General features: G+C 32.6%; 2 protein-coding genes and 2 long non-coding RNA genes across 5 annotated transcripts; 2 read left to right on the top strand and 2 right to left on the bottom strand.

Moving 5' to 3' along the window:
* Nucleotides 1–248: 248 nt before the first annotated feature.
* Nucleotides 249–22,074, bottom strand: LOC120172504. The gene is made up of 3 exons (XR_005520975.1): nucleotides 21,942–22,074; nucleotides 2,997–3,004; nucleotides 249–259 (listed from the first exon to the last, which is right to left on the bottom strand). It is a non-coding gene; the product is annotated as an uncharacterized LOC120172504 (long non-coding RNA).
* On the top strand, nucleotides 7,950–12,320 carry LOC120172501 (probable polyamine oxidase 4). The gene is made up of 10 exons (XM_039179951.1): nucleotides 7,950–8,309; nucleotides 8,405–8,508; nucleotides 8,594–8,682; nucleotides 9,024–9,137; nucleotides 9,630–9,717; nucleotides 9,808–9,893; nucleotides 9,989–10,091; nucleotides 10,487–10,584; nucleotides 11,288–11,717; nucleotides 11,921–12,320. Exons 1-10 carry the CDS (start codon nucleotides 8,288–8,290, stop codon nucleotides 12,239–12,241), a joined length of 1,455 nt encoding a protein of 484 aa, XP_039035882.1. The 5' UTR covers nucleotides 7,950–8,287; the 3' UTR covers nucleotides 12,242–12,320.
* On the bottom strand, nucleotides 14,266–16,331 carry LOC120172503. Its single transcript, XR_005520974.1, has 2 exons — nucleotides 16,247–16,331; nucleotides 14,266–14,345 (listed from the first exon to the last, which is right to left on the bottom strand). It is a non-coding gene; the product is annotated as an uncharacterized LOC120172503 (long non-coding RNA).
* LOC120172502 (pto-interacting protein 1-like) lies at nucleotides 18,428–25,491 on the top strand. Of its 2 annotated transcripts, none has more exons than XM_039179952.1 (10): nucleotides 18,428–18,572; nucleotides 19,899–20,026; nucleotides 20,377–20,627; nucleotides 20,719–20,845; nucleotides 21,054–21,327; nucleotides 21,514–21,646; nucleotides 21,744–21,830; nucleotides 22,023–22,257; nucleotides 24,119–24,303; nucleotides 25,340–25,491. In XM_039179952.1, exons 2-8 carry the CDS (start codon nucleotides 19,942–19,944, stop codon nucleotides 22,152–22,154), a joined length of 1,089 nt encoding a protein of 362 aa, XP_039035883.1. In that variant the 5' UTR covers nucleotides 18,428–18,572; nucleotides 19,899–19,941; the 3' UTR covers nucleotides 22,155–22,257; nucleotides 24,119–24,303; nucleotides 25,340–25,491. The 2 variants fall into 2 exon arrangements, with proteins under 2 accessions (XP_039035883.1, XP_039035884.1); XM_039179953.1 differs by having other exon boundaries at nucleotides 19,919–20,026.
* The last annotated feature ends 455 nt before the right edge of the window (nucleotides 25,492–25,946 follow it).

Raw genomic sequence — 25,946 nt, forward strand, 5'->3', positions numbered from 1 at the left:
TAACCTGTTTCAATGTTATAATGGTCTTGATAGTAATGTGTGTTTTGAAAGAGGCTTTTATGTATGGAACAACAAGCCTTGAGATTAAGGGCTGTGTCAACAGGGGTGAAGTCAGAAAATTTTAATTGGGATCGAGACTGAATTATTAAATTTTACGAGGGCCATGAGTAGTTTTACCATTTTATTAACTAAAAAATTTTGCGATTTTTGAAACTGAATGATATTTGGGGCCAAAGAAAAAAACTTATCATTTTACTTGCTAAAATTTTATTTTGAGGGATAAGAGTAACAATTTAACCAAACCAGAGGTTAAGGATGGCAATTTCCCAATCGTGATTCGTGACGGTCTCATCTTGACCCGTAGTTTTTTTGGGGGATCAGGCTGGGACTTGTCGTATTTTGGGTGAAACTCTTCGATTGTCTTGATATATATATATATATATATAATATATATATATATATCTATTAAAATGTTTTTTATTTCGTAATTATTTTTATGTATAGATACTTGAGTTTTTGAGGTTAGGTTGAATGACTTAGGCTTTTTTTTAAATAAAAAATAAATGGGTTAGATTAGGATAAAATTATGTTTTCATATTGTCAGATTGAGGTTAGGTCAGAATAAATGATGTTGATATTGGAATAATATGGGGGAGAGAGAGAAAGATTGTTAATTTTTGAAGGTTGGTTGCCCAAAATGTTGCAGGCCAAGCAAAATTGAATCGGGTTCCATCATGCAAGATGTAGCTGCCACAGACAGCGACCCATTTCCATTCCTTAAACCCCCCTCAAATGACATAAAATGTAACATTTAACGTGATTGTGCTTAGTAAATCCAATATTCTTAAAGATCCTTTGATTTTTAGTTTTTTTGGTTCCTTAAGTGCACCGTTTATTTGGTGGGTTTTTTTTTTCCCAAAAGAATTTCTACATTTGTCTCTAACTACTTGCATATGAGCAGTCGGTTTTGACCATCTTGGCGATGCGTGCCGGAGACGGAAGCTGGTGGGCAGCTTCGACCTGATCCACGTAATCAGCAACGACACTACGGCTCCGGACAAGATCCGGTGCGGTCCCCTCGATAACAACACTTTTTGAATATTCCAGATTCTCCTTCATACACCTTCATTTCTTTCATCAAATATTATGAAATTACATAAAAAAAACAACAACGAACAAACAATAAAAATTATATATATATGTAGTTGCATGGATATTGTACAGCACTCATACGTATTCTTATTTTTGACCAAATGAACTGGATCATTAACTTTTTGAATTAGGTCAAAGAATTCGAGTCACAAATTCTAGTAGATTATTTATGTGTTTATATTTGTATATATGAATAGTTTAGGTTGATTACAAAGGTAGTATTTTTCAAACTATTCTTTATAATTTATAATACACACTCAATAGATATAATTACGGAATTTCAAGAGAAAACAACATTCTTTTAACTATTGAGGCCACTCAATGAGTTTATATTTGTAATTTTTTATTATATTAGTATGTTTAAACCATATATTTCTAATTTCTTTATTTTTTTATATATAAAATTTAATTGGACATTCACTGAATCACTACGTGTTTGTGCTTGCATGCCCTACGCACAACTTGGTGGAGTGGTTGGACATATAATTGCACCTTCCCACGTGGACGGCCGAAAACTTCCATTTTGGTCCTTTTATTATTTTAAAGAAACAAGGTAGGCCAGTCAGAATCAGCCGTCAGATAATTTTTAATCATCTATATGGTTTAATTAGAACAAATAAAAGAATATATTTTGTTTTGTCTGAGTTTTTACTCGTATTTCTAATTCAAATTTAGTTTTTACCAATTTTACTTATTAAAACAAACTATCTTACAATCAGTGATGGTTTTATAAATACTTTAAAATATTCATCTCGTAACTCAATGTCATCACATCTTAACAAAATTGAACTAATGTCATCACATCTTAACAAAATTGAACTTCACGCCACTAAGCTAACACCATCGTTTGTGTTAAGATATACAATAATACATATACTAATAGTATGACCAATGCCAGGAAAAAAAAATATAATGTAAAATGGAAATAATGAGATTTGAACTTCGACAAAAAATTTGAAAGCAATAAATGATGAGAAAATATTATATTTTTTACAATAAAAAATATTATATTTGATAAATTGTTTGATAGATTTATATTTTTTAAATATTAGTTGATACAATATTTTAAAAGAATAAATTTAAGATTTATATATTTTTAAACTAAATTTAATAATTATATTTTTCATATTTATAATTCATGATTATATATATAATCTTAAGTTGAGTATTTCTAATAATTAATAATTTTATTCTTATTAAAAATAAAATATTCAAAAAATATAAATGATTCATACATTAATATATGAATATATTTTTTATTTATACATCTAAATATAAATATACATTTATATAAATATATTTATATTCGTTGTGTCTGTGCCTTGAACTCTTTCTTCAAGCCTATATTACCTTAAATTGAAGTATTTTAGAATTTAATTGAAGTATTTTAGAATTTAAATGAATTGGATCATTAACTTTTTGAATTAGGTCAAATAGAATTCGAGTCACAAATTCTAGTAGATTATTTATGTGTTCTTATTATATTTGTATATATATATTGAATAGTTTAGGTTGATTACGAGGTAGTATTTGTTCATAACTATTTTTCATAATTTATAATGCACACACGCAACAGATATAATTACTCGAAATTTCAAGAGAAAACAACACTTCTTTTAACTATTGATGCCACTTAATGAGTTTATATTTGTAATTTTTTATTATTATTAGTTTGTTTAAACCATATATTTCTAATTTCTTTATTTTTTTATATATAAAATTTAGGGTAAAGTATAGTATTCCGTTGCAATATGGTCCCCCAACTTAAACCACAGTTAGAAATTAGGATAAATTATATAAACGGTCATTGAACTTTTCAGTCACTTGAATTTCGGTCCCCCAACTTTTAAAACTTGCAAAATAGTCATCAATTTCATTCTAACCCCCAATTTCCAAAGTAATTCAATTTTATTCTAAACCCTAAATTCTAAAATACAATTTAACGGTAATAGGCTTGAAGAAAGAGTTCAAGGCACAGACACAACGAATAAAATATATTATATAAATGTATATTTATATTTAGATGTATAAATAAAAAATATATTCATATATTAATGTATGAATCATTTATATTTTTGAATATTTTATTTTTAATAAGAAATTAAAATTATTAATTATATTAGAAATACTCAACTTAAGATTATATATAATCATGAATTATAAATATGAAAAATATAATTATTAAATTTAGTTTAAAAATATATAAATCTAAATTTATTCTTTTAAAATATTGTATCAACTAATATTTAAAAAATATATTAAATCTATCAAACAATTTATCAAATAATATTTTTTTATTGTAAAAAATATAATATTTTCCCATCATTATTGCTTTCAAATTTTTTGCCGAAGTTCAAATCTCATTATTTCCATTTACATTATATTCTTTTTTTTCTGGCATTGGTCATACTATTAGAATATGTATTATTGTATATCTCTTAACACAAACGATGGTGTTAGCTTAGTGGCTCCACCCTATATCTTTCATTTGCGTGACTCAGGTTTGAGTTTGCCCAAGACCCAAATTTTACTTCTTGTAACTTAATTTTCTTCTAATTAGGAGGTGACATGTGTCACCAATAACACATATCATGATCATGTGTTAACACATGTCAGATCCTGATTAAATGATTAATTTATTAAATTTTATTTAATTTAGGACCAAATTGATAGCATATATAAATAATTAGGTGGTAACAGGTGTCACCAATGACACGTGTCATGATCATGTGCTAACACATGTCAGATCCTAATTAAATGATTAATTTATTAAATTTTATTTAATTTAGGACCAAATTGATTATATAAATAATAAAGATGAATGTATAATAATGTCAATTCCTTTTAACTGCCACATCATCATTTTTATCAATTGGTAACGACTAGTGGCTTAGTTGAAACAGTTAAATAATTATGTGGTATGATTGATAAATTTAAAAGATCGATGACAAAAGTAAAAAGGGCTAGATAGTTAAGTTGTCAACCGAGTAGTTTACACTTTTATTTATACGTCAAATAACATTTTATAAATTTAAAATTCGAATTATTTTCAACCTCTTTTATATCCTAACTACTTTTTTTAATTAAAAAATTTCTTCAACAGATAAGAATTATACTATTATATTTATATAAAAAATACGTATCACATGAAATAAGATGAAATTAAATAATAATAACTTTGACATAATTGAATTTAATTTAAGTATTTTGGAATTTAAGGTTTAGAATAAAATTGAATTACTTTGGAAATTGGGGTTTAGAATGAAATTGATGATTGTTTTGCAAGTTTTAAAAGTTGGGGGACCTAAATTCAAGTGACTGAAAAGTTCAATGACCATTTATATAATTTATCCTAATTTTCTAACTGTGGTTTAAGTTGGGGGACCATATTGCAAACGGAATAAATGTTGGGGGACTGTATTGCAAGTTTTAAATGTTGGGGGACCTAAATGCAAGCTTCTGAAATGTTCAGTGACCATTACTATACTTTACCCTAAAATTTAATAGGACATTCACTGAATCACTACGTGTTTGTGCTTGCATGCCCTACGCACAACTTGGTGGAGTGGTTGGACATATAATTGCACCTTCCCACGTTGGACGGCCGAAAACTTCCATTTTGGTCCTTTTATTATTTTAAAGAAACAAAGTAGGCCAGTCAGAATCAGCCGTCAGATAATTTTTAATCATCTATATGGTTTAATTAGAACAAATAAAAGAATATATATTTGTTTTTGTCTGAGTTTTTACTCGTATTTCTAATTTCAAATTTAGTTTTATACCAATTTTACTTTATATTAAACAAAATTATCTTACAATCAGTGATGGTTTTATAAATACTTTAAAATATTCATCTCGTAACTCAATGTCATCACATCATAACAAAATTGAACTTCACGGATCAAACTATAAAAAATGTCAAAAATTTGGAGTATGGAAATAAAAATAAAGGAATAGGTTTATAAATTTATTAAATTCAGGGATCATACATTGATTTATCCCAAAGGAGGGTGGTATGAGTTGGAGAGATTGGAAGTAGGACGCAATACCTTCTCATACTTTTTTGTCTGATCCTTCGATGTATTGATCTTGTGAGCTAAGGCTGCTATGCTGTGCTTCTGTGTCAGCCCCACTTGTCCAAAAGTGCAAGATTGAACCTTTATTTTATTTCTGATATTTTTATAAAAAAAATTAATTTGATAAAATTTTGGACAAATCAACCGAATATTATCAAACGCTCCACAGTCTTCGTTCTAGTGATTTGAGATTATTGACTTCATTTAATTATTAAACATACGACTTATATCTGATAACTAAGCTGTCTATTTTATTCCTGAATTATCAAAAATAAAAGATTTTAAAGTATAGTTTTTAATTCACTAAACACAACATTTAAAACTTTAATATCTTATTTTTTAAACCATAAATCCTAAAACATTGCATTTTAAACATAAAACTTCAAATCATACATCATGATATAGAACTAATAGATCCTACAATAATTGTACTTGCAGTGGCGGAACTTGATCATAGAGTTTGGAGGAATCAATTTAAAAATTTTTAAAAAAATGGAGGTTTAAATTAAAAATTTTAAAAAGTTTGGTTTACATTTTTTTAAATAAATATGATCTAACTAAATTTTTTGAAATTTTGATAGGTTTGATGAGAATTTTTCTGACTGCTGGAGGTTTTCCACGGAAGTTGCTTTCAACCCTGGCGTTAGGGACAACCTACTATCCTACCTCCCCATTACATATGATAATAAAGTTTTATTGTTGATGTTGTTAATGAGAATTTTTCAAATTTATGTCCCCTACTAGCCCCCTTTAGTTCCGCCACTGTGTGCTTATATAAATTTCAATCATAAACTTTAATATTACTCTTTTCATCTCATAATTTGTGACTTATATTAATTATACACAAAGTTTTAGAAGGTTCACTTGATTAATGAAAAATGATAAAATTATTATTAAAAGATGATTGATATATTTTATTTATTTATTTTAATAGATGTAAAAGAAGTGAGATATATAAGTATAAAATAATATAAATATTATCATTTGTTGAATTTTCTAATAAATTAGATAATTTTAAAAAATAAAAGAGAATTTTAATAGGAAAAGAGAAATATTGATTAATAAAATATTAATTAAAAGTAAAAAAATTGATGACTTTAAGGGGTAAAATTGGTTATTCAAAGTTTAAAAATGGACTTTATTAGAAGGAAACAATAAAAATATTACGTCAGAAATAGTAAAATGTCGGCAGGGTGACATAAAATAGACATCCTACTTTTGTCCATCCAGCAACCGTCTGTTACGCATGTGCAAGGGCTTAATAGTCCCGACCGACCTGCCTGTCTGTTTCATAGTTAGATTCTGCTTTAATTAAGTAAATTTAAGTCTCATGTATATAGTGATTAATTAATCTAAGATTTAATTATTAAGTAAGTGTCTAAATTATACTATTTTTTTTTAAATAGGTGTCTAGTTTTTTTAAATTATTCAAGTATTTGATGTTATAAATATTATCATTTTAGGTGTTCGAGTCATAGCTAGTGCTAATTTTTTTCAAGTGACTGATAATTTTGAAAATTACAAATTTTTAAAAAATAAAAAATTATTAAATTTATAAAAAAACTTTAATTTCTCTTAAATTATAAAAAACTTAAATCCTTTACCCTAACCTGCTGAAGTCGTCTTTGCCGACCATGGCCAACTCCACCGACGTAATCCTTGTCATCTTCTTAGTCGTACGCCACTATACTTGCCACTGATTTATAACGTTAGGCACATGTATGATTCAAAAAAAATTTAGGCACATATTTTGAAAAAGTGATATAGTTTGAACACTTATTTTATAATTAAACCTTAATCTAAATCAAAATTTATAAATGTTTGTTATAAATATAATATTTTTACTTTTATTATTATAAAATTTAAATTATTAATTTTACTTAAAATATTTAATATTTTATGAGTGGTTTTAGTAATAAAAGAGAGTCTTTCTTTTTAAAAATCTCGAAAATAATTATTTAAGTATTTACGGTGTGCGCGCGTTGTCAATTACTAAAAAAGATTTTGAACATATATTATCCTATGACTATTTAGATTATTCAAAAAATATTTATATTTAATATATTAGTTAACTATTTTGTATTTAATATATTAGTTAACTAATTTGTATTAGATCATATTAATGTTATATATATATATATATATATATAAACCTTAAAATAAAATTACAATACGAAATAATAAAAGTATAATATCAACATGTGACGCCACTAAATGAGTAGCACGAGGGTCGAAAGTTATCTTATGTGTAATCAATAAGTTGTCTGATATTACCAAAAAAAAAAACGAATAGTAACTCAAAATAATAATAATAAAATATTATGAAAAATATAAAATGTATTAAAAATTATTCGATAAGTATACAATTGTGTTATAAAGGCTGAGTTTTTAATTATTTAAATTAAAACCTTATTACATATGAGTTTTTAAAATTTAAATGCATTTAATTATTCGTTCATTTATTTGTGCATTTTAATAATTTATATTAAAAGACAAATATTTTTATATCTAAAGTTTACTTCAAATTACCCTCAATTAATCTCATCCCTCCATTAAAAAAAGCTCATCCCTTGATTTATTTTTTATTTATTTACTGTTAGTAACTTGCCGTGAGGTGCTCAAATTTGTATTTATTGCAAAACAACCCTTCAATGATCGTCGGGGGTAGTACTTGTACTATATATATCGTTTTATGGTCTAGCCGTGGTGTATTTGTGCGAGGAAGAGATTGATTAGCGTTAGGCTTCGAGGAAGAAAGATAAAGCAGAAATCCCCCGCCTCCGTCGCCGTTTCCGTCGCCATTGGCTTCCCTTTTCACCAGCTTCGCCCGTTGTCTGTTACTGTCTATATTTAATATAACCATAATCCATGCCAGTCCCAGCCTATGGGTACCCTTCCACTTCCTTATGAACGCATTGGACAAGCCGCGCTGCTCCTCTTCCTCCTCCAATCTGAGCCGCTACATTGCCGGCATCTTAATATCCATTCTTTTCCATTCTTTCACGTTGATTTCTAATTTCCTCACTCCTATACACCCTTAAATTATTCTTTTATAATCCATGGATCTGCTTCGTTATCAAGGTTATTAATCGGTTTCCGTTAATCCCAGCTTATTTGATTTTGATTTACGATTTCAACGCTCAGTTCTTATATATATCTTTTTATATATATATCAGGCATTGATAGGCAGAAGGAACCGGCTGTTCCTTCTGTAATTGTGATCGGAGGTGGTATTTCTGGCCTAGCTGCTGCACGTGCTCTCAATGATGCGTCTTTCAAGGTAATAATTCTCTATTATTTTTGTTGTTTTAACTGTTATCGTTGTTATTTTCTGTTTAATTGATGATCTTTTTGTTTTCCATCAGGTAATCCTGCTGGAATCGCGACAAAGACTTGGTGGCCGCATCAATACCGATTACACTTTTGGTTGCCCTGTAGATATGGGAGCTTCATGGTAAGCCATCTCTTTCTTTAACATGCTTTAGATCTTGATGTTTCTCTATAATTCTGTTGAATGAAACCTTGGAAACGGTTGATTTCGTCTTCTGTCTAGATGTGCGGTTTTTGGTTTAAATTGTTCGCAGATTGCTTGAGATGATCTGAAATTGGGCACTCATGTGAACTATGGAAGGATTAAATCGATGAAATAGTGTTATCGAGGTTTCTTTGCTAGCATCAAAATCATATTTCTCGATGTCGGTTATATTTTATTTGCCAAGATCCAAGTGTTTGAAGAAGCTAATATGAAATAACGAATCTATGGATTATCTGTTAATTATCATTTTAATATTTCAGGCTACACGGGGTGTGCAATGAGAATCCCTTAGCTCCTTTAATATGCTCTCTAGGTCTTAAACTGTACCGTACTAGTGGTGACAACTCTCTATTGTATGACCATGATTTGGAAAGGTAATCTCTCATGACTTTCTGCTTGTATGTTTCTAAAATGCTTTCGATATCATGCATGGTTCTTTCTGATAAATGACAATATCGGTTATACCAATACTGTGCCCTTCTTCTTTATGATTTTTTTCTTCTCATTTTGCCCATGGCCTTCATCGATTTGTATTTGCATCATTATGCTGGTGTTGGTTCCTAATTCATTACCCTCTCTCTTTTCTTTTATTCCCGTTAAACAGTTGGCCATTCTAATCGCTTATTTACTCTCAAATTTATACTTTTGTATTACATGTTAGTACTTTCTGAATGTAGTACTCTCTGAATGTGTTAATTGGATACTAGTAAGTAGTAACCAAAGGTGATAGTTTTAACATGTAATAGTTCTTTCATGGGTTACATCTCTATGTACAGCATGAAAACCAACATGCAGCCATAGCTTCCATCGTTATAGTTAGAACTATCTTGATCTTTTTTGTAATGATCTAAATTTACTTTTATCAGTTATACACTTTTCAATATGGATGGCCGTAAAGTTCCTCAAGAGATGGTTGTTGCAGTTGGAGATGTATTCAAGAGAATACTCAAAAAGGTATTGTATTAAATACATGACCAGAGTTTATCTTGGCTATTAGTGAGTATTCTAATGTCATGAGAGAATCCTTTCTTTTTATTCCTCTAGACTGAGAAAGTAAGGGATGAACACTCCAAAGACATGTCAGTCCATAAAGCAATATCAATTGTGTTAGATAGGCACCCTGAGTTAAGGTATTTGTATTTCGCATCCCTATCTCACCGCCTTATTGATAAACCTGGCTTTACTTTGTGTCATTGACAATTTGACGTATCCTAATTTTTTATAGACAAGAAGGACTTGCCTATGAAGTGATGCAGTGGTACATATGTCGAATGGAAGCATGGTTTGCTGCAGATGCAGATATGATATCCTTGAAATGTTGGGATCAGGCAAGTATAAGTAGTGTAACCGCCATACTCTATTATTTTGATGTTCTTGGTGAAAACTTGATATTTTTGTTTATTGATGTAGTGTAACTATTACTTATAAACATGATAACAATCTTCAACTTTGCTTGTAAGCTAGTTGTTAAGTTGGAATGAGTTGCAAAAACAACTAATTATTTGTGGAGAGTTACCTTATAATTGCATATTATTAACAATATTAAACTTAGTGGGTGATGCTCTTTTTCATATGCTTGTTATTTTAGGAAATTTTGATTTTGTTTTCTTTTTTCTCTTGGTGTTTGTGTCCTCATTGAAAATCTACAGTACAGAACTTTTAAGGAGAGGTTATTTCTATATTACCTTAAAATACCTTGTTGTGGCTGATTTTTACTTTGCAGGAACATGTTCTTTTGGGTGGTCATGGACTTATGGTGCAGGGTTATGATCCTATAATAAAAGAGCTTGCTAAAGATATTGACGTATGCTTGAATCACAGGTAATGCTTGGTACATCAAAATGGTTCACTTTCGTTAAATGTTTTAATGCGTCTAAAAGAATAGTGCGCTCCTCATACCAAAGAGATTTAGTCTAGAGACAAAGCGTATAACTCTGCTTGAGACTCTTTTACTAGTACAATATTAGATTCAGCGTTTTCTCATATTAATTACCAACAGAGTTTATTATGTAGTTTGGTGCCGAAGATATGGTCATCTGTTTGACTTGGCACCTGAATATAAAAATGTGCAATACAGTACTTGAACTTTACTTCTACATTGCATCCACCATTGGTGGTGAGGTATGGCATATCCTCAACCTACTCGATTACTTGATAACGATGTGGTGAAGATGTAACAATGCAATGCTTAATCTTTGCTGGAGTTATTTAATATGTAATCTGGTAGACAAGCAAAATTTGAGGACTTTATTGCACATTTTTAAACTTTAGGTGCAAAACCTCATTTAGCTATATAGTTCAGGTCCCAAAAACGCAGTTAATTTTGTTGCATACTTGAGCAGCTGTGATCTCCACATGCATAGCTCAGCATGTTAATTTTGTTGTTGGGAATTGTAAATATCTTCATGTAGCCATATAGAATGGCCCTTTGTTCCTTTAAACATGAAAATTAAGGAATGGAACTTGTTTATGGTGCTTATCAGGCAACAAAGTTTCTGATTCTTTTGTGGATGTTCATGAGTAGGGTCACTAAAATATCCCAAGAATACAATAAGGTGGTGGTCGATATTGAGGACGGGATGAGCCTCATCGCTGACGCTGCTATAGTAACCGTTCCCCTCGGGGTTCTTAAAGCCAATTTGATTCAGTTCGAACCGAAATTGCCAGAGTGGAAGGTTGCTGCCATTTCCGAAATCGGTGTTGGTAACGAAAACAAGATCGCCTTACTATTTGAGCGAGTCTTTTGGCCGAATGTTGAGCTGCTAGGCATTGTTGCACCCACTTCTTATTCTTGTGGTTATTTTCTCAATCTTCACAAAGCAACAGGCCATCCTGTTCTCGTCTATATGGCCGCCGGAAGATTTGCTGATGATCTTGAGAAGTTTTCTGATGAGTACGCCGCCAATTTTGTGATGTTGCAGTTGAAGAAAATGTTTTCCGATGCACCCGATCCGGTAAGTTTGATCATTTTCAGCTGCTAACTTATACATTAACCAGACATATCCTATACTAGACCAAGGTTGTTTTAAGGAATCACTAATGCTAATCTTACCCGGTTCGTCTTGTCGTTCTAGTTTCCTCTATTATTCATCATGGTTTGCGTGTCTCCTAAGAAAGGCATGAGCTGATATCCGAATTCGGTAAAATGCTAAAACAGGTGCAGTATCTCGTGTCCCATTGGGGAACAGATCGAGACTCCCTCGGCTGTTATTCATATGATCCGGTTGGGATGGCAGGAGATTTGTATCAGAAGCTTAAAGCACCTTTCGGTAATCTCTTCTTTGGAGGGGAAGCAGTCAGCGAGGAACACTCGGGGTCGGTGCACGGAGCCTACTCTTCCGGAGTCACGGCTGCTCGAAACTGCGAGAGCCATCTCTTACAGAGATTAGGTAACTTCAAAAGAAGGCTCCAGCTGATCTTTAGGGATAATGATGCATTATTAGAGCCCACATTTCCCCTCCAGATTTCAAGGATTTGAACCTTTGTCTTCTTTTACCTTTTCACAAGACTTGTGTGAGTCCATGTGAACTCTTATTTCCTTTGGAGAAAGTATCTATGTAGCAAAAGTTATTTAAAAATGCCCTGCATCAATGCTTTAATCCTCCTTTCTCAAGTTTGAGATATAAAATAAGATTCATATATAATTCAAATAACTCGAATTTGTCAATAATTAATATATTGATTTTTAAGTTTGAGTCGAGTCTCTGAGTGATGTATATATATTATATATATACGGTTATAGAAAGTTATTTAAATTAAAATCAATTATTATCTCTAAGCTTAAGAGTCTCGAGTTCAAAAGTTGGGTCTACTAGGTATGTGCACGATCATTGCCAATTGATTAAGAAAATTTTGAACAAATATTTCTTTGTAAGCACCCATATTAATAAAAAATAGAATCGATTAATATCATAACATTATAAAATATTTATAATTAAATTTAAACCAAAACTCGAACAATTTAACTTGAATAAATATTAAATCAACTCAATCAACTCAAGATCTTTCAACTTGGCCCGATTAAATATTCACCTTAATTAGGATTACAAGCAAAAAAAATAAAAATAAAAATAGGAAAGTCCTCGTGGAAGCAGATTTATGCCTAATGAAATAGTACAAGTCATGAGGCCCAGAAATAGCAAAAGCCCATGTTTCCTTCACATCGATTCGTTAAGTCAAATAAATTATAGTGACCAAAATTTGTGTTTTTTTACCGAAATATCATTTGACACGTAATAATTACATGTCAGACACGTTTTCTTTAAATTTTACAGATTTAACATCCTTTTTGATAAGACGCAGATGACATCATAAAAAGCGCGGATGATCATCTGCGCCTTATCCGAGCTAGCGCCACATAGGGACAGGCGCGGATCATCATCTACGCCTTTGTGGGTTTTGTCCGAGCCGACACCATGTAATTTAATACATATTAAATCTGCTTTAAAAAATTAAAAAAATAAAACTAAACATTGTAATTTAATACATATTAGTTCCATGAGTTGAAGAGCTTAATTGGGTTAGCTTATATAGACATATTGGAGTGCTTATGTTATGTTTTTTGACAATGTGAGATATCTAGATTAACTTAATGACCCTCTTAGAGATATTGTGATAACTCCAAATTTACTCTTGGGGTGTGTTTGGTTGGGGCAATGTGAGATTCCCATGGGAATGAAATTCACATTCTCATGTTTGGTTGGCCGGGAATGTCATTCCCGGTAATCTTACATTATCAATAGTGAATTTTTTTGGGGTATATTACCGAGAATGTCATTACTTCCTTTTCCTTAGGTATTGTTGGATTACCGGCGTTTTGGACTAAAATACCCTTAAATTTTTTTTTCTTTCAAAAATATTTTTATTCTGTCATTAAATAATAAAAATTCTACGAAGGTTAAATTACAAATTTCTCCTTAAACTATTTTATATTTACAAAAAAAACTATAATTAAAATTATATATGAAGTTCAAGGGTTAAAATAAAATTTTAACTTTTCATTAAACTTTTTATATTTTAAATTTTGTAAAAAAAAATTATATAAATTTTATGAATTTAAATTTTTTAAAGAAAATATATAAATATTTTCCAACTTGTTAAAAAAATAAATATATAATAAGGACAATTTGATCAAATATACATTCCAATAACCTTTTATTCCTTTAACCAAATACGGTAATCGTACATTCTTGCTAAACCAACCAAACACAAACTACAACATTCACAGTATTCTTATTCCCTGATAATCTTTTACTCTCACTGATAATCTTACATTCCGTGAACGAAACGCACCCTTGTTGTTTTGAAATTAAATGAACCACAGATCATTAGTGTGCTGCATTTTCCTTCACGATGAGTTCATGTCTTGGTATCAATAATAACAAGCATAACACCAATGCTTTCAGAAATGTCCAATAACTGACTACAAGTACCTGGGGTTCAAAATCGTGAGTTAGGAGAATATTCTTGGGCCGCTGCTATACAACCAGCTCTACAATCTTCATGAAGGTATCGCAAGCCTCGTGCTGCTCCAATTGCTATTCTTAGTCGTGATTGCCAATCTAGAGAGGCTCTACCGCTTCCTGTCAACCAGATGTAACTAATATCATTTTGGATGACAGAGGTTCTAACTGGAAATAGAAAAGAGAAAATAATCTCAGTGACCGAAAATACATTGTAATATACGATTTTGATCAACTTTTTTTGGATTTGCCAAAATGACCAAGTAAATCGCAATGCGATCGATAATTCGCAACGCGATCTCTGGTATCGCAAATCAGTTTCCAGATTCGCAACGCGATAGTCGAAGTTCACATTGCGATTTATTCCAAATTCGTTGCGATAGGCGAAGTTCGCGTTGCGATTCATTCCAATTCGTTGCGACAGGCGAAGTTCGCATTTCGATTCATTCCAATTCGTTGCGACAGGCGAAGTTCGCGTTGCGATTCATTCCAAATTCGTTGCGACAGGCGAAGTTCGCATTGCGATTCATTCCAATTCGTTGCGACATGCGAAGTTCACATTGCGATTCATTCCAATTCGTTACGACAGGCGAAGTTCGCGTTGCGATTCATTCCAAATTCGTTGCGACACGCGAAGTTCGCATTGCGATTCATTCCAATTCGTTGCGACAGGCGAAGTTCGCATTGCGATTCATTCCAATTTGTTGCGACAGGCGAAGTTCGCGTTGCGATTCATTCCAAATTCGTTGCGACAGGCGAAGTTCGCGTTGCGATTCATTCCAAATTCGTTGCGATAGTCCAAATATTGCATTTGTTTCTTAAGAATTTTCTCTAAAAAGATAGAATTCGCGCGGACGTGTCGAAGACACGTATTACCACGACCACGACCACGACCCGAGACGGGACGGCAGCGGCGGCGGCGGGCGAGTGTCCCCCTTATTCTCTATCACTCAACAAAGAAGTGAGACAGCCAAGCCTTAAATACCATTCCCAATAGTGTTTCCAATACTATGTGGGATTGAGCATTACCAACACTTGTTTCCAATACCATTACCTTCATTGTCTGTAAGAGTTTAATTTTGAAACTAAAAAATATTTATTCGAATAAATAACTTATCCTTTGAGGACTTTGATGGAAGAAAAATATTAACCAAACAAATGCAAAGGAGACGATGATGAAAGTTTTCAACTGAGGATGCTACGAAAACTAGCTGATAATGACACAAAAGAAACATATCGAGTTGTTTGGTCATCATCTACTCTTTGCAAGTAAGTCATTTGAACACTATAAGAACCCGAATCAGAGTTAGTTTTAGCAATTATTTTATTTATGATCAAAGTCCTCAAAGGGTAAGTTATTTATTCGAATAAATATTTTTTTAGTTTCAAAATTAAACTCTTACAACAGTGAAGGTAATGGTATTGGAAATAAGTGTTGATAATGCTCAATCCTACATAGTATTGGAAGCACTATTGAGAATGTTATTTAAGGCTTGGCTTTCACACTTCCTTGCTGAGTGATAGAGAACAAGGGGAACTCTCGCGCGCCGCCGCCGCCGTCCCGTCCCGTCTCGGGTCGTGGTCGTGGTAATACGTGTCTTCGACACGTCCGCGCGAAATCTATCTTTTTAGAGAAAATTCTTAAGAAACAAATGCAATATTTGGACTATCGCAACGAATTTGGAATGAATCGCAACGCGAACTTCGCCTGTCGCAACGAATTGGAATGAATCGCAATGCGAACTTCGCCTGTCGCAAATAATTGGAATGAATCGCAATGCGAACTTCGCATGTCACAACGAATTTGGAATGAATCGCAACGTGAACTTCGCCTATCGCAACGAATCGCGTTGCAAATCTGGAAACTGATTTGCGATACCGGAGATCGCGTTGCGAATTATCGATCGCATTGCGATTTACTTGGTCATTTTGGCAAATCTAAAAAAAATTGGTCAAAATCGTATATTACAAGGCATTTTCGGTCACTGAGGTTATTTTCTCAATAGAGAGAAAATGAATACCATGTAAATGGAAATCTAAGGATCCATTGCAGATGTACTCATAAACCAAGACTCTCTTATTACCGTCAATACAAAATCCAATTAGTTAACCCCAATATCTTACATTGTCAAGAGTAAATTTAGAGTTATCACACGATTTCTAACGGGACTATTAAGTTAATCTCAATATTTCACATTGTCAAGAAATATAACATAAACACTTTAATATGCCTATATAAGCTAACATAGTTAAACTCTTCAACTCATGGAACTAATATGTATTAAATTACGATGTTAGTTCATATAGTTTTATTTTTTTATTTTTTTAATTTTTTAAAGTATATTTTTTTAAAATGCTATGACGCGGATGGTGATCTACGTCTATCCCTATGTGACGCCAGCTCGGATAAGGTGCGGATGGACGTGCCAGCTCGAACAAAACCCTGCAAAGGCTAAATTTTGAAGAAAGGGTACCTGATAGGTAATTATTACTTCTCAGGATGATATTTTTGGTTAAAAAAAACTTTAAATTTGTTTGCTGGTGTTCTTATAGAATTTTGGGTAAATCATTTAGTACTTAAACTACTATCGATTTTGGTTTATTCTAGTATCTAAACTATAAATTTTTCATGATCATACATAATATTTAGTTTTCATTTCATTTTAATATCTTGTCGATAAAAATTTAACGCATTTAATACATAAACTATCAGTTTTGATCCGTTTTAGTACATAAACTTTTAATCTTTTCAAAACTTAACATTAAATTTAGAATGGAGTACTAAAATAAAACAAAAAATAAAAAATTTAATGACATGATTAAAATAAAATAAAAACTAAATGTTAATTGTGTTTTTAAAAATATAAAAATTTAAATACCCAAATTAATCAAAATTAATAATTTAATTATTAAATACATATTTTATCTTATAATTTATCACACAATCACATCCGCGTCCACTACATTCGACGATCTGGCAATGGCGTTGCACACGGTATTGCATATTATGCCTCCATTATTTTCATGTTGTTATATTTTGAATACGAATCATACGATTATGGATGCGTTTAGTAATGTTCTATAAAAGAGTTTTTAGTTAAAATATTCGTTTTGATCGTAAAATCAATATCAAACGAGTAAAAATAAAAGAATTTAGTAAAAACGGTATGGTTTGAAATCAACCGCACAAAGTTTAGATTTTTAACTTTTTCATCTTTAATTTTGTGTTTGGAATCAAATTATAATTTTAATCTTACTAATGTATGGACTATACTCAATTATGTATTTATATTTTATTTTAATAATTTAATACCACCTTTAAAAATAGTTTATTACTTAGTAATTTATTTTAATTACTTACTTATAAAATATATTTTTGTTATAGTTTAAGGTGATATATTTTATATATTATAATATTAATAAGTGTAAATATAATTTAAATTTTATATTTTTAATATACAACATAATGTCTATAATAAATATTCAACGCCGAATCAAATTTATTTTCCTAATAAACATCAGATTATGCAAAACAATGCTTATAAAAAAGCATATTATGTTATTGTTACGTACCATTCTCCCTCGTTCTCTGAATATATTTCTTTCAACATGGTAATAAGACCTGATATCATCGTGTTTGTCTTATGGGGGCTGCTGCTTGTAGTGATGTTATTATCGACAATAATACGTTGTTGCTGCAATGACGTGAGTCGGGATCTCGAAGCCGGACTGGCGAGCTACTCGGTACGAGGTGACCGAGCCGTGCAGGCTTCAAGACCGAGCGCGTTCGGTATAAGGGTGGGGAGGAAACCGAATCGAGTTGCGTCGAGTTGGATTAATAAAATAAAATAATTTTCAATATATTTATGTTCTAAATAAATAATAATAATTCAAACATCAATTAAACTCATAATTAATATAGATGAGATTGATATTGTTTAATATTTAAAGTTATTTTTAAAAATAATATAATAAAAATTTATTTAAAACATCTATTTTTCTAAATTGGCTCCAATTACAATGTGCCACGTAACCAAACACGATGGGTCTAAATTCCTGCAAATCCCAGATCGGTCCAAAAAGTTCAACCTGGTGGTCGGTGGAGTACTGCGTGTGTACAAAAAAAAAGCAAACAATATATATATAATTGTATATAACGTAAAATAAAAATAAATTAAAGGAACTAACAGCGAAGTCAGGCTCCGGTTTTCATCCTACGCGAAGCTCAGTTGGCATCTTTCGGCGGCTCCACCGTCTCAGATCTCCGGTCCAGCTATAACGCTGACTCTCTTACTGGGCTGATCCAACTATAAGTGATTGCTCCACTTAATCGGCCGCTAATTCCAGGTGATTTATTTTATAAAATCTTGTTTGGTTTTCGCTTTTATGTGGTTCTAGTTGTAGCCTTCGATTAACATGCGCGCGGATTAGGGACACTAATTAATTTTATGGATATGCGAAGTTTGTTTTTGGGGAAATTATGATCAAAGGAAATGAGATTTTGAGTTAAGACTGTCGAATTTGACCTTATGAGTTATAGTTTTGTTTGGTGAGTGGTTGATCTGCTTGATTTTAATGGTTGGACTTATATTGACTATAGCGTCTAAGCTGGAGGAGTGTTCACTTTTGTACTGGGAAGTGCTTATGGAATGGAATTTTTGATCATATCTGGATTTGGAACTACTTTGGAACTGAATTATTGCGCTGGGAAACTTTTAGGTGAAAAGTCTGGTGAAATTGGAGATTTGTTTGTTTGTTTTACTAGCAGTTGCAGCAGCTAATTAGCCTTACCAAACTTTTGCACAATAAGTTTTCATGCATGTGCAATTGCAAGTTGGTTCCGAGTATAAATTTCCCGTGATTTAATTGAATGTTTGCCTATGCCAGGCTGCATTTTGATGACCAAATGAAAGGTCTAATTCACCATGACATACTTATCATTCTTTGCTTCCCTTTTTTTGGGGTGGGGGGGGGGTGCTTGGGGTTTCTTTCAACATGCCATATTTAATATCTTGAATGGGAGTCTTCAAAAGATAAGGGAGATTCCTTTTGAGCAAGCTATTTATTTAAAGACAAAGAATAGATGAAGAAACTATGTTATGTGGTTTAGAAGGCTAAAGATACCCCTCGCATGAACATTTGGTAAGAGAAAATTCAAATATTTTTGTTTATATCTAGACCTCAAACTCACACACAACAGAAAAATAATTGCATTTTGCATCTGGATTTTGTCCTATAAATTATTTTTATCCATCCATCACCTTTTGTTCTTCCTATATGTGCTTTGACCTGACAATTTTGAATACTGTATGAAATGTTACACAACCACAAAATGTCTAATGGACATGAAAACTGGTAATGAACACAATATACTTTCAAACACAATTAATTTGTCACGGTTACTTCATTTTTCCTATTCATGTTTATGATTTAAACACATTCTATAAATTTTGTTTTCTTTGGGTTTACACTTTTCAAACAGAGAAAAGAATGATACAAAACACACATACAAGGGATTTCTAGATGATTTGTAACTTTGATACCCTAATTTGCATACTCTGTTCCTGCAATGCATGTAAAACATGGTGGTGGTTATTTTTTTATTTCCTTTTTATTTAACGAGAAAAAGTGAATTATCTTTTAACATTTATACTTATATGCTTCCTTTTCTATATTTGCATTTTTCAAATTAGAGATAACTGTCAAGGATTAAGTCATGAGTTGCTTTGACTGTTGTGAAGAAGATGATATCCACAAAGCCACAGACAATGGAGGCCAATATGTGGTTAAAAATTCAGCAGGTAATCCTTTGGTAGAAATTTGCATCAGCTTCTTTGTGAACTTCACTTACATATTTCTGCACCTTCACTACGTGAAATAGTTGAATCAAGCATAGTAAGTAGGATGGCATGAGATTCTTTGGTGCTTATACTCGTAGTCAGTTGTAGTTTAATTATTATTTAGCCTTAATTTTATGTCTGATTTGTACTAAAATGATATACACACACACAAAGCACATGCTATTTTTTAGAACCTAATTTAGTTTACCACTTGATACGTATTTGACTATCTTTTGCATGTTATGGATGGCTATGCTGTTTGTTCTTTTTACTGAATCTGTTTTTCTAATCTGGGTTGAATTTTTCCACAGGAAATGATGGAGGTTACCATACATCTGAAACTGCATCGAAGAGTGCTCAAATGGTGAAGGTTCAGCCTATTGAAGTCCCTGTTATCCCTGCAGATGAATTAAGGGAAATCACAGATAGCTATGGCACCAATGTTTTGATTGGAGAAGGTTCATATGGTCGAGTTTATTATGGAGTTCTGAAAAGTGGGCAGGCTGCAGCAATAAAAAAGTTAGATGCCAGCAAGCAACCTGATGATGAGTTTTTAGCTCAGGTACAGTTGACAACCAAAATTATTTGCATTTACCACATCTGATGTAAATTTTGAGCTTCATATTTATATCCATTGATGAATGGAGTTTCAGGTTTCCATGGTATCAAGGTTGAAGTATGAAAACTTTGTTCAATTGCTTGGTTACTGTGTTGATGGGAGCTCTCGTATACTTGCCTATGAGTTTGCATCTAATGGTTCCCTGCATGATATTCTTCACGGTATGTGTGATGATGCTTTGTTTATTGCTCCAGCTATTCAAAGTTGAAAACCATATACAGGAATGCAATGATGCTTGAAGGAAGGATCTTCTCGTGATGCTATTATAAACTTTAATTATAAAGTTCCTTCTATGGAAATGAAATATCCGGTTTGTAACTTTTATGTTGTGCTGTTAATATTGCAAGATTTTTATTTCTTTAATGCCAGGGAGAAAAGGTGTCAAGGGAGCTCAGCCAGGCCCTGTTCTGACATGGGCACAAAGAGTAAAAATTTCTGTAGGAGCTGCGAAAGGGCTTGAGTACTTGCATGAGAAGGCTAATCCTCACATCATTCATCGCGACATAAAGTCCAGCAATGTGCTAATATTTGATGATGATGTGGCGAAGATTGCAGACTTTGATTTATCTAATCAGGCTCCTGATATGGCAGCCCGTCTTCATTCCACTCGTGTACTTGGAACCTTTGGTTATCATGCTCCCGAGTAAGTTATTTGAACAAACTTAGTTGCTGAATCAATAGTGAATTGATATTTTTAACCTAGAATAGGGTAGACTTTTATTTAATAACTGAGATGTTTTAGGGAACAAGCATATGATATCCATAATTTCTTCTCTTATAGAGCTTGATTTAAGATTGAATACCTTGAAAATTGACTGTTCGTTGGCAGATATGCAATGACTGGGCAATTAAATGCCAAGAGTGATGTATACAGCTTTGGTGTCGTGCTGCTGGAGCTTTTGACTGGTAGAAAGCCTGTTGATCATACATTACCTCGTGGGCAGCAAAGTCTTGTGACATGGGTACTTTTCTGCAACTTGTTTTTGTAAATCCAGCCTCAATTTCGTTGTTAAACTTTTCAGACATGGCTGATTAATGAGAGGTTTGAATTGCATTTAGGCTACACCGAGACTTAGTGAAGACAAGGTTAGGCAGTGTGTTGATCAAAGACTAGGAGGAGATTATCCTCCAAAGGCTGTTGCCAAGGTATTGATATACTTGGTCGCTTCTGATCATGTCTGTTTCTATATGCAAATTCTCTCTGTTAGCACCCACTACTTACCGTGGCTTTAAACCTTAAACCTGTCCTGGCTTGACTTTTCCGGGACTGTTGCCAATGTCGATGTCAGTCACTGTCACATTTCCGTGCCTAAAGCATCTTAATTGTTCCAATTGCAGATGGCTGCAGTTGCTGCATTGTGTGTGCAATACGAAGCTGATTTCAGACCAAATATGAGCATCGTTGTCAAAGCTCTTCAGCCTCTGTTAAATGCCCGACCTGGACCTGCTGGTGAAACACCAAGCACATAACTTTACGTGTCGCAGTCTTTCCATCTCAATTATGCCTGCGTGCACGAAAGTAATCGCACATTTCAGGCATCCACAATCTGTAACAAGCGGACAGTTTTAGAAGATGATAATTTGCTTATTCAAAGTTCCATATGCTTCCATTGCATACTGGATTCGATTTTGTTCATAATGTGTGAGTTGTTATTTCTGGTTATTGCATATATGTTTAATGGTCTTGTATTTTCTTTTGTCTAGAATTTAATCATAACCTTTCTTCCTTTAACGAAATTGTTAGCTTTTCCATTTCTTTAAAATGAAAATACAAGGTAGTATCTGTTTAAAGATGATTCTTAATCATTTTACGTTGAACGCTAACACCCCTTGCATTTATAGTGTTCGGACCTGAATTCTAAATGAATAACAATAATTCTTTTACCATGGAAGTCATTTGGTTCGTGCATATATTTACCTTAATTTAAATAAACTGATTTCATCATCATTACCCATCTTAATATGGTAAAATAGTTATTTCTTAATAAGAGTGGAAACAGGTTGTTCAAAATCAAATTTAAGACATGGAGTCAATTAAATTTATAAAACAATTAGGTTTAATTGACAATATCTTTTTATATTATGAGTAAATATATAATTTGTTTCCTAAATTCAAATTAAAGGTCCATTTTCTTATCCAATTAGGCCCACGAACTTGACTTCATGGTTCAATTTGGCACTTAATGTTTTTCCTGCGCAATTAAGTACTTGAATTTGGTTTTCGGTTTGCAACTTACTTGAGTTTGGTGTGTGATTTGCAACTTAAACTTTTTTGGTACAATTAGATTCATGAACTTATTTTTTCAGTTCAAATTTGTATTTGAACTTTTTTTTTTGGTTCAAAGTGGTACTTACGGTTTTAAAACAATTAAAAAGGGGTAAATTACACTGTTTCTCACTAAACTATACTCTTTCTCTTATTTTCCTCACCCAACTTTTTGATTAATGAACTTTACAATTGAATCATTTTGTTCACTCGATTGTTTTCTCTCTAATAGTTGATGATGTGATATTTTTTATTATTATTTAATATAAAATAATTAAAATAACAAAATAAAAATAGAAGGTGGTCATTTCACCGTCGACCGCTGTAGATGGTGGTCGTTCAATCATAGAATGAGATGGGTCGCTTTGCCTCAAGACTTTGCGTTCGAATCCGACCTCCATTTTGCCGAAACTTGCTCAGAGTCCATGAATTTGATATTGAAAGTGAGAACACCAAAACATCTTAGTCCAAAATCACGGGGTTTAGGACAATTTTCGGTGAAACAATCACCAGATTCGGACTCAGGGAGTTGAGAAGAACTGACCCATGAAATTTGGGACCGAATGGCCACCATCTACGGCGATTGACGGTGGCCGAAATGAAATTGACGTGGTGCTCAGCATAGAGAAAATAAAGAAGAGAAGGAAAAAGATAAATTACAACACGAGTCTCTGAACTTTACTCTCTATCCTATTTCACTCACCGAAACGATGTCGTTTTGGAGTATATTTGAATTTTTCAAAACGAAACCGTTTTGATGACTGCGTCACACCATAACGTCATTAAATAGTTAATGTCAGAGTGAGCAGAATGATTCAATATGTAAAGTTTAGTGAGCAAATTGATCAAATTGAAAGTTGGGTGAGGAGAATAGGAGAGAGAGTAAAGTTTAGTGAGAAACGATGTAATTTACCCTAAAAATAAAGTTTAAATAGTAATCTAAACAGAAAATTGAAAGTAACGGTGGTGACAAATTGAAAGCACAAGGGGTTAACAAATTGTTTTATACTGATTAAATCATTTTAATCGAACAGAATGAACATTTTGAGCACTTGAAGTAGTGAGTCATAACTAAAAACATGTTTGATTGCTAGTAAACCTCTAGCCCCAGTTATGAAATTAAAGAAAAGAAAAAATTAAGCATAATAATGCCGTCGATTGGGAACAAAATTAACGAGAACAAGAATGGCAGAAGACCCACAGAAGCAGAAGAGAATGGCGGCCGCCGCCTACGATTACGAGAACGATCCGTGATGGGCAGATTATTGGTCCAATATATTGATTCCTCCTCACATGGCATCTCGCTCCGATGTTGTCCATCATTTCAAGCGCAAGTTCTACCAGCGCTATATCGTGTGTTTCTCATCTTTCTTTTCTAATAATTTTTTGAATTTTTGCACTCTGGGTGTTTTTAAGATTATTCTTTTGTTTTTATATGAATTTTTCAATCTGGGGTTCTCCCTGTTTTGTGCTTTTACCCCCTGTTTATTGTGGTGTGTGTTGGTATGTTCAAGAAGCTTGGAATTGAGAATTGGAGCTTTTGGTGTCTGAGTTTTCTTTCTCCTCAAATCTTATTTTGTTAATCTTCATTTTTGGGATTTTTGAATATATAGATGATTTATTAAGCTAGTTATGGGTTTTTCCTGTAAGAGCCATTATAGCTAGTTAAGGAAACAGCTGGAGAAGAAGAAGGAGAAGAATAAATCATGTGGAATTGTGGGAAGTTTGTTTAACTTGTTTACTGGCCCTTTTAATTAATTTCGCCTCCTGAGCTTTTATGAATTTGCCATTGGCTACTGACTGGGAGACATTGGAATATGACCTTTTCGAATCTTCCAGCAGTTGAAAGCCAGCTGAGTTTCTTATCTATTAAACCATTATAATGAACTTGTCACCTTATAACAATGGCTACTTTCTTTTCACCCTTATAAAATGATGATCGGACCGCTTTCCACATCGTATTTTCCCGAACACAACAAGAAGTGGAATTTCAACTGCCTTTGCCAACCCGCATTTGTTTGACTGACTGATTTCTGGTTTTGCAAGATACACATTTGGGCTGTTACATGAAAATTAGTTTTTGGATATTCACTTTTCGAAACAAAAAAACTAGGGGTAAAAAGAAACAATTGAATTTAGTCTTAATTGTTGAGTTTATAAAATGGTCTACATGCTTGAATTTTTTTATAGGGATGCATATCCTATTTCCCTTGATGGAACTTGTCTTATCCTTTAATGTTGTTTATATGCAATTTCTTTCAACTTTGTGGATTTTTATAGCTATATAAATATCTATAACGTTTTAGTGCATTCATCTTCCAATAATATTATAGTATTGTTCCATGAACAACTTGTACCTAATGATTTATGAGATATGTTTCATGAACAGGATCCTGATCTTGTTGTAGAGGCTATGTCATCAGGGTCACCATCCCGATCATCAAAACCATCTGCTTCATCGTCAACCTCATCAGCAGCAAATGACGGAGCTCGGGCACGCAATGCAGGTTCACCGACCTCCACGCCGTCGGCAGCCGCTCCGTCGAAAAAGCAAAGCTATTCGTCAGTATTAACGGATTGGGTCATCAAAAGGTCAAGATTTACGGGAGCTACCAACAAGTGGTGGAGGACCCATCGGTGGACGCAGTGTACATGCCGTTGCCGACTAGCTTGCACGTTCAGTGGGCGGTGATAGCCGCCCGGAACGGCAAGCATGTGCTGGTCGAGAAACCAACGGCTCTTGACGTGGGTGAGCTTGATGGAATTGTCGGAGCTTGTGAATCCAACGGCGTGCAGTTCATGGATGGGTCCATGTGATTGCACCATCCTAGGACTCGTAAAATGAAGGAGATGCTCTTTGATTCCAAGCTTTTGGGAGATGTTAATTACGTAAGTGTTCAAAATTATAATGCATATTTATTTATTTATTTACTTATTATTTGGTTAAAAATAAGATGGTAATTTATCTCTATAATTTTTAATTAGGTATTTATTTT

The sequence above is a fragment of the Hibiscus syriacus genome, unplaced genomic scaffold (genome assembly GCF_006381635.1).
Source record: "Hibiscus syriacus cultivar Baekdansim isolate YM2019G1 unplaced genomic scaffold, ASM638163v2 tig00111851_pilon, whole genome shotgun sequence".
Lineage (NCBI taxonomy): Eukaryota > Viridiplantae > Streptophyta > Magnoliopsida > Malvales > Malvaceae > Hibiscus > Hibiscus syriacus.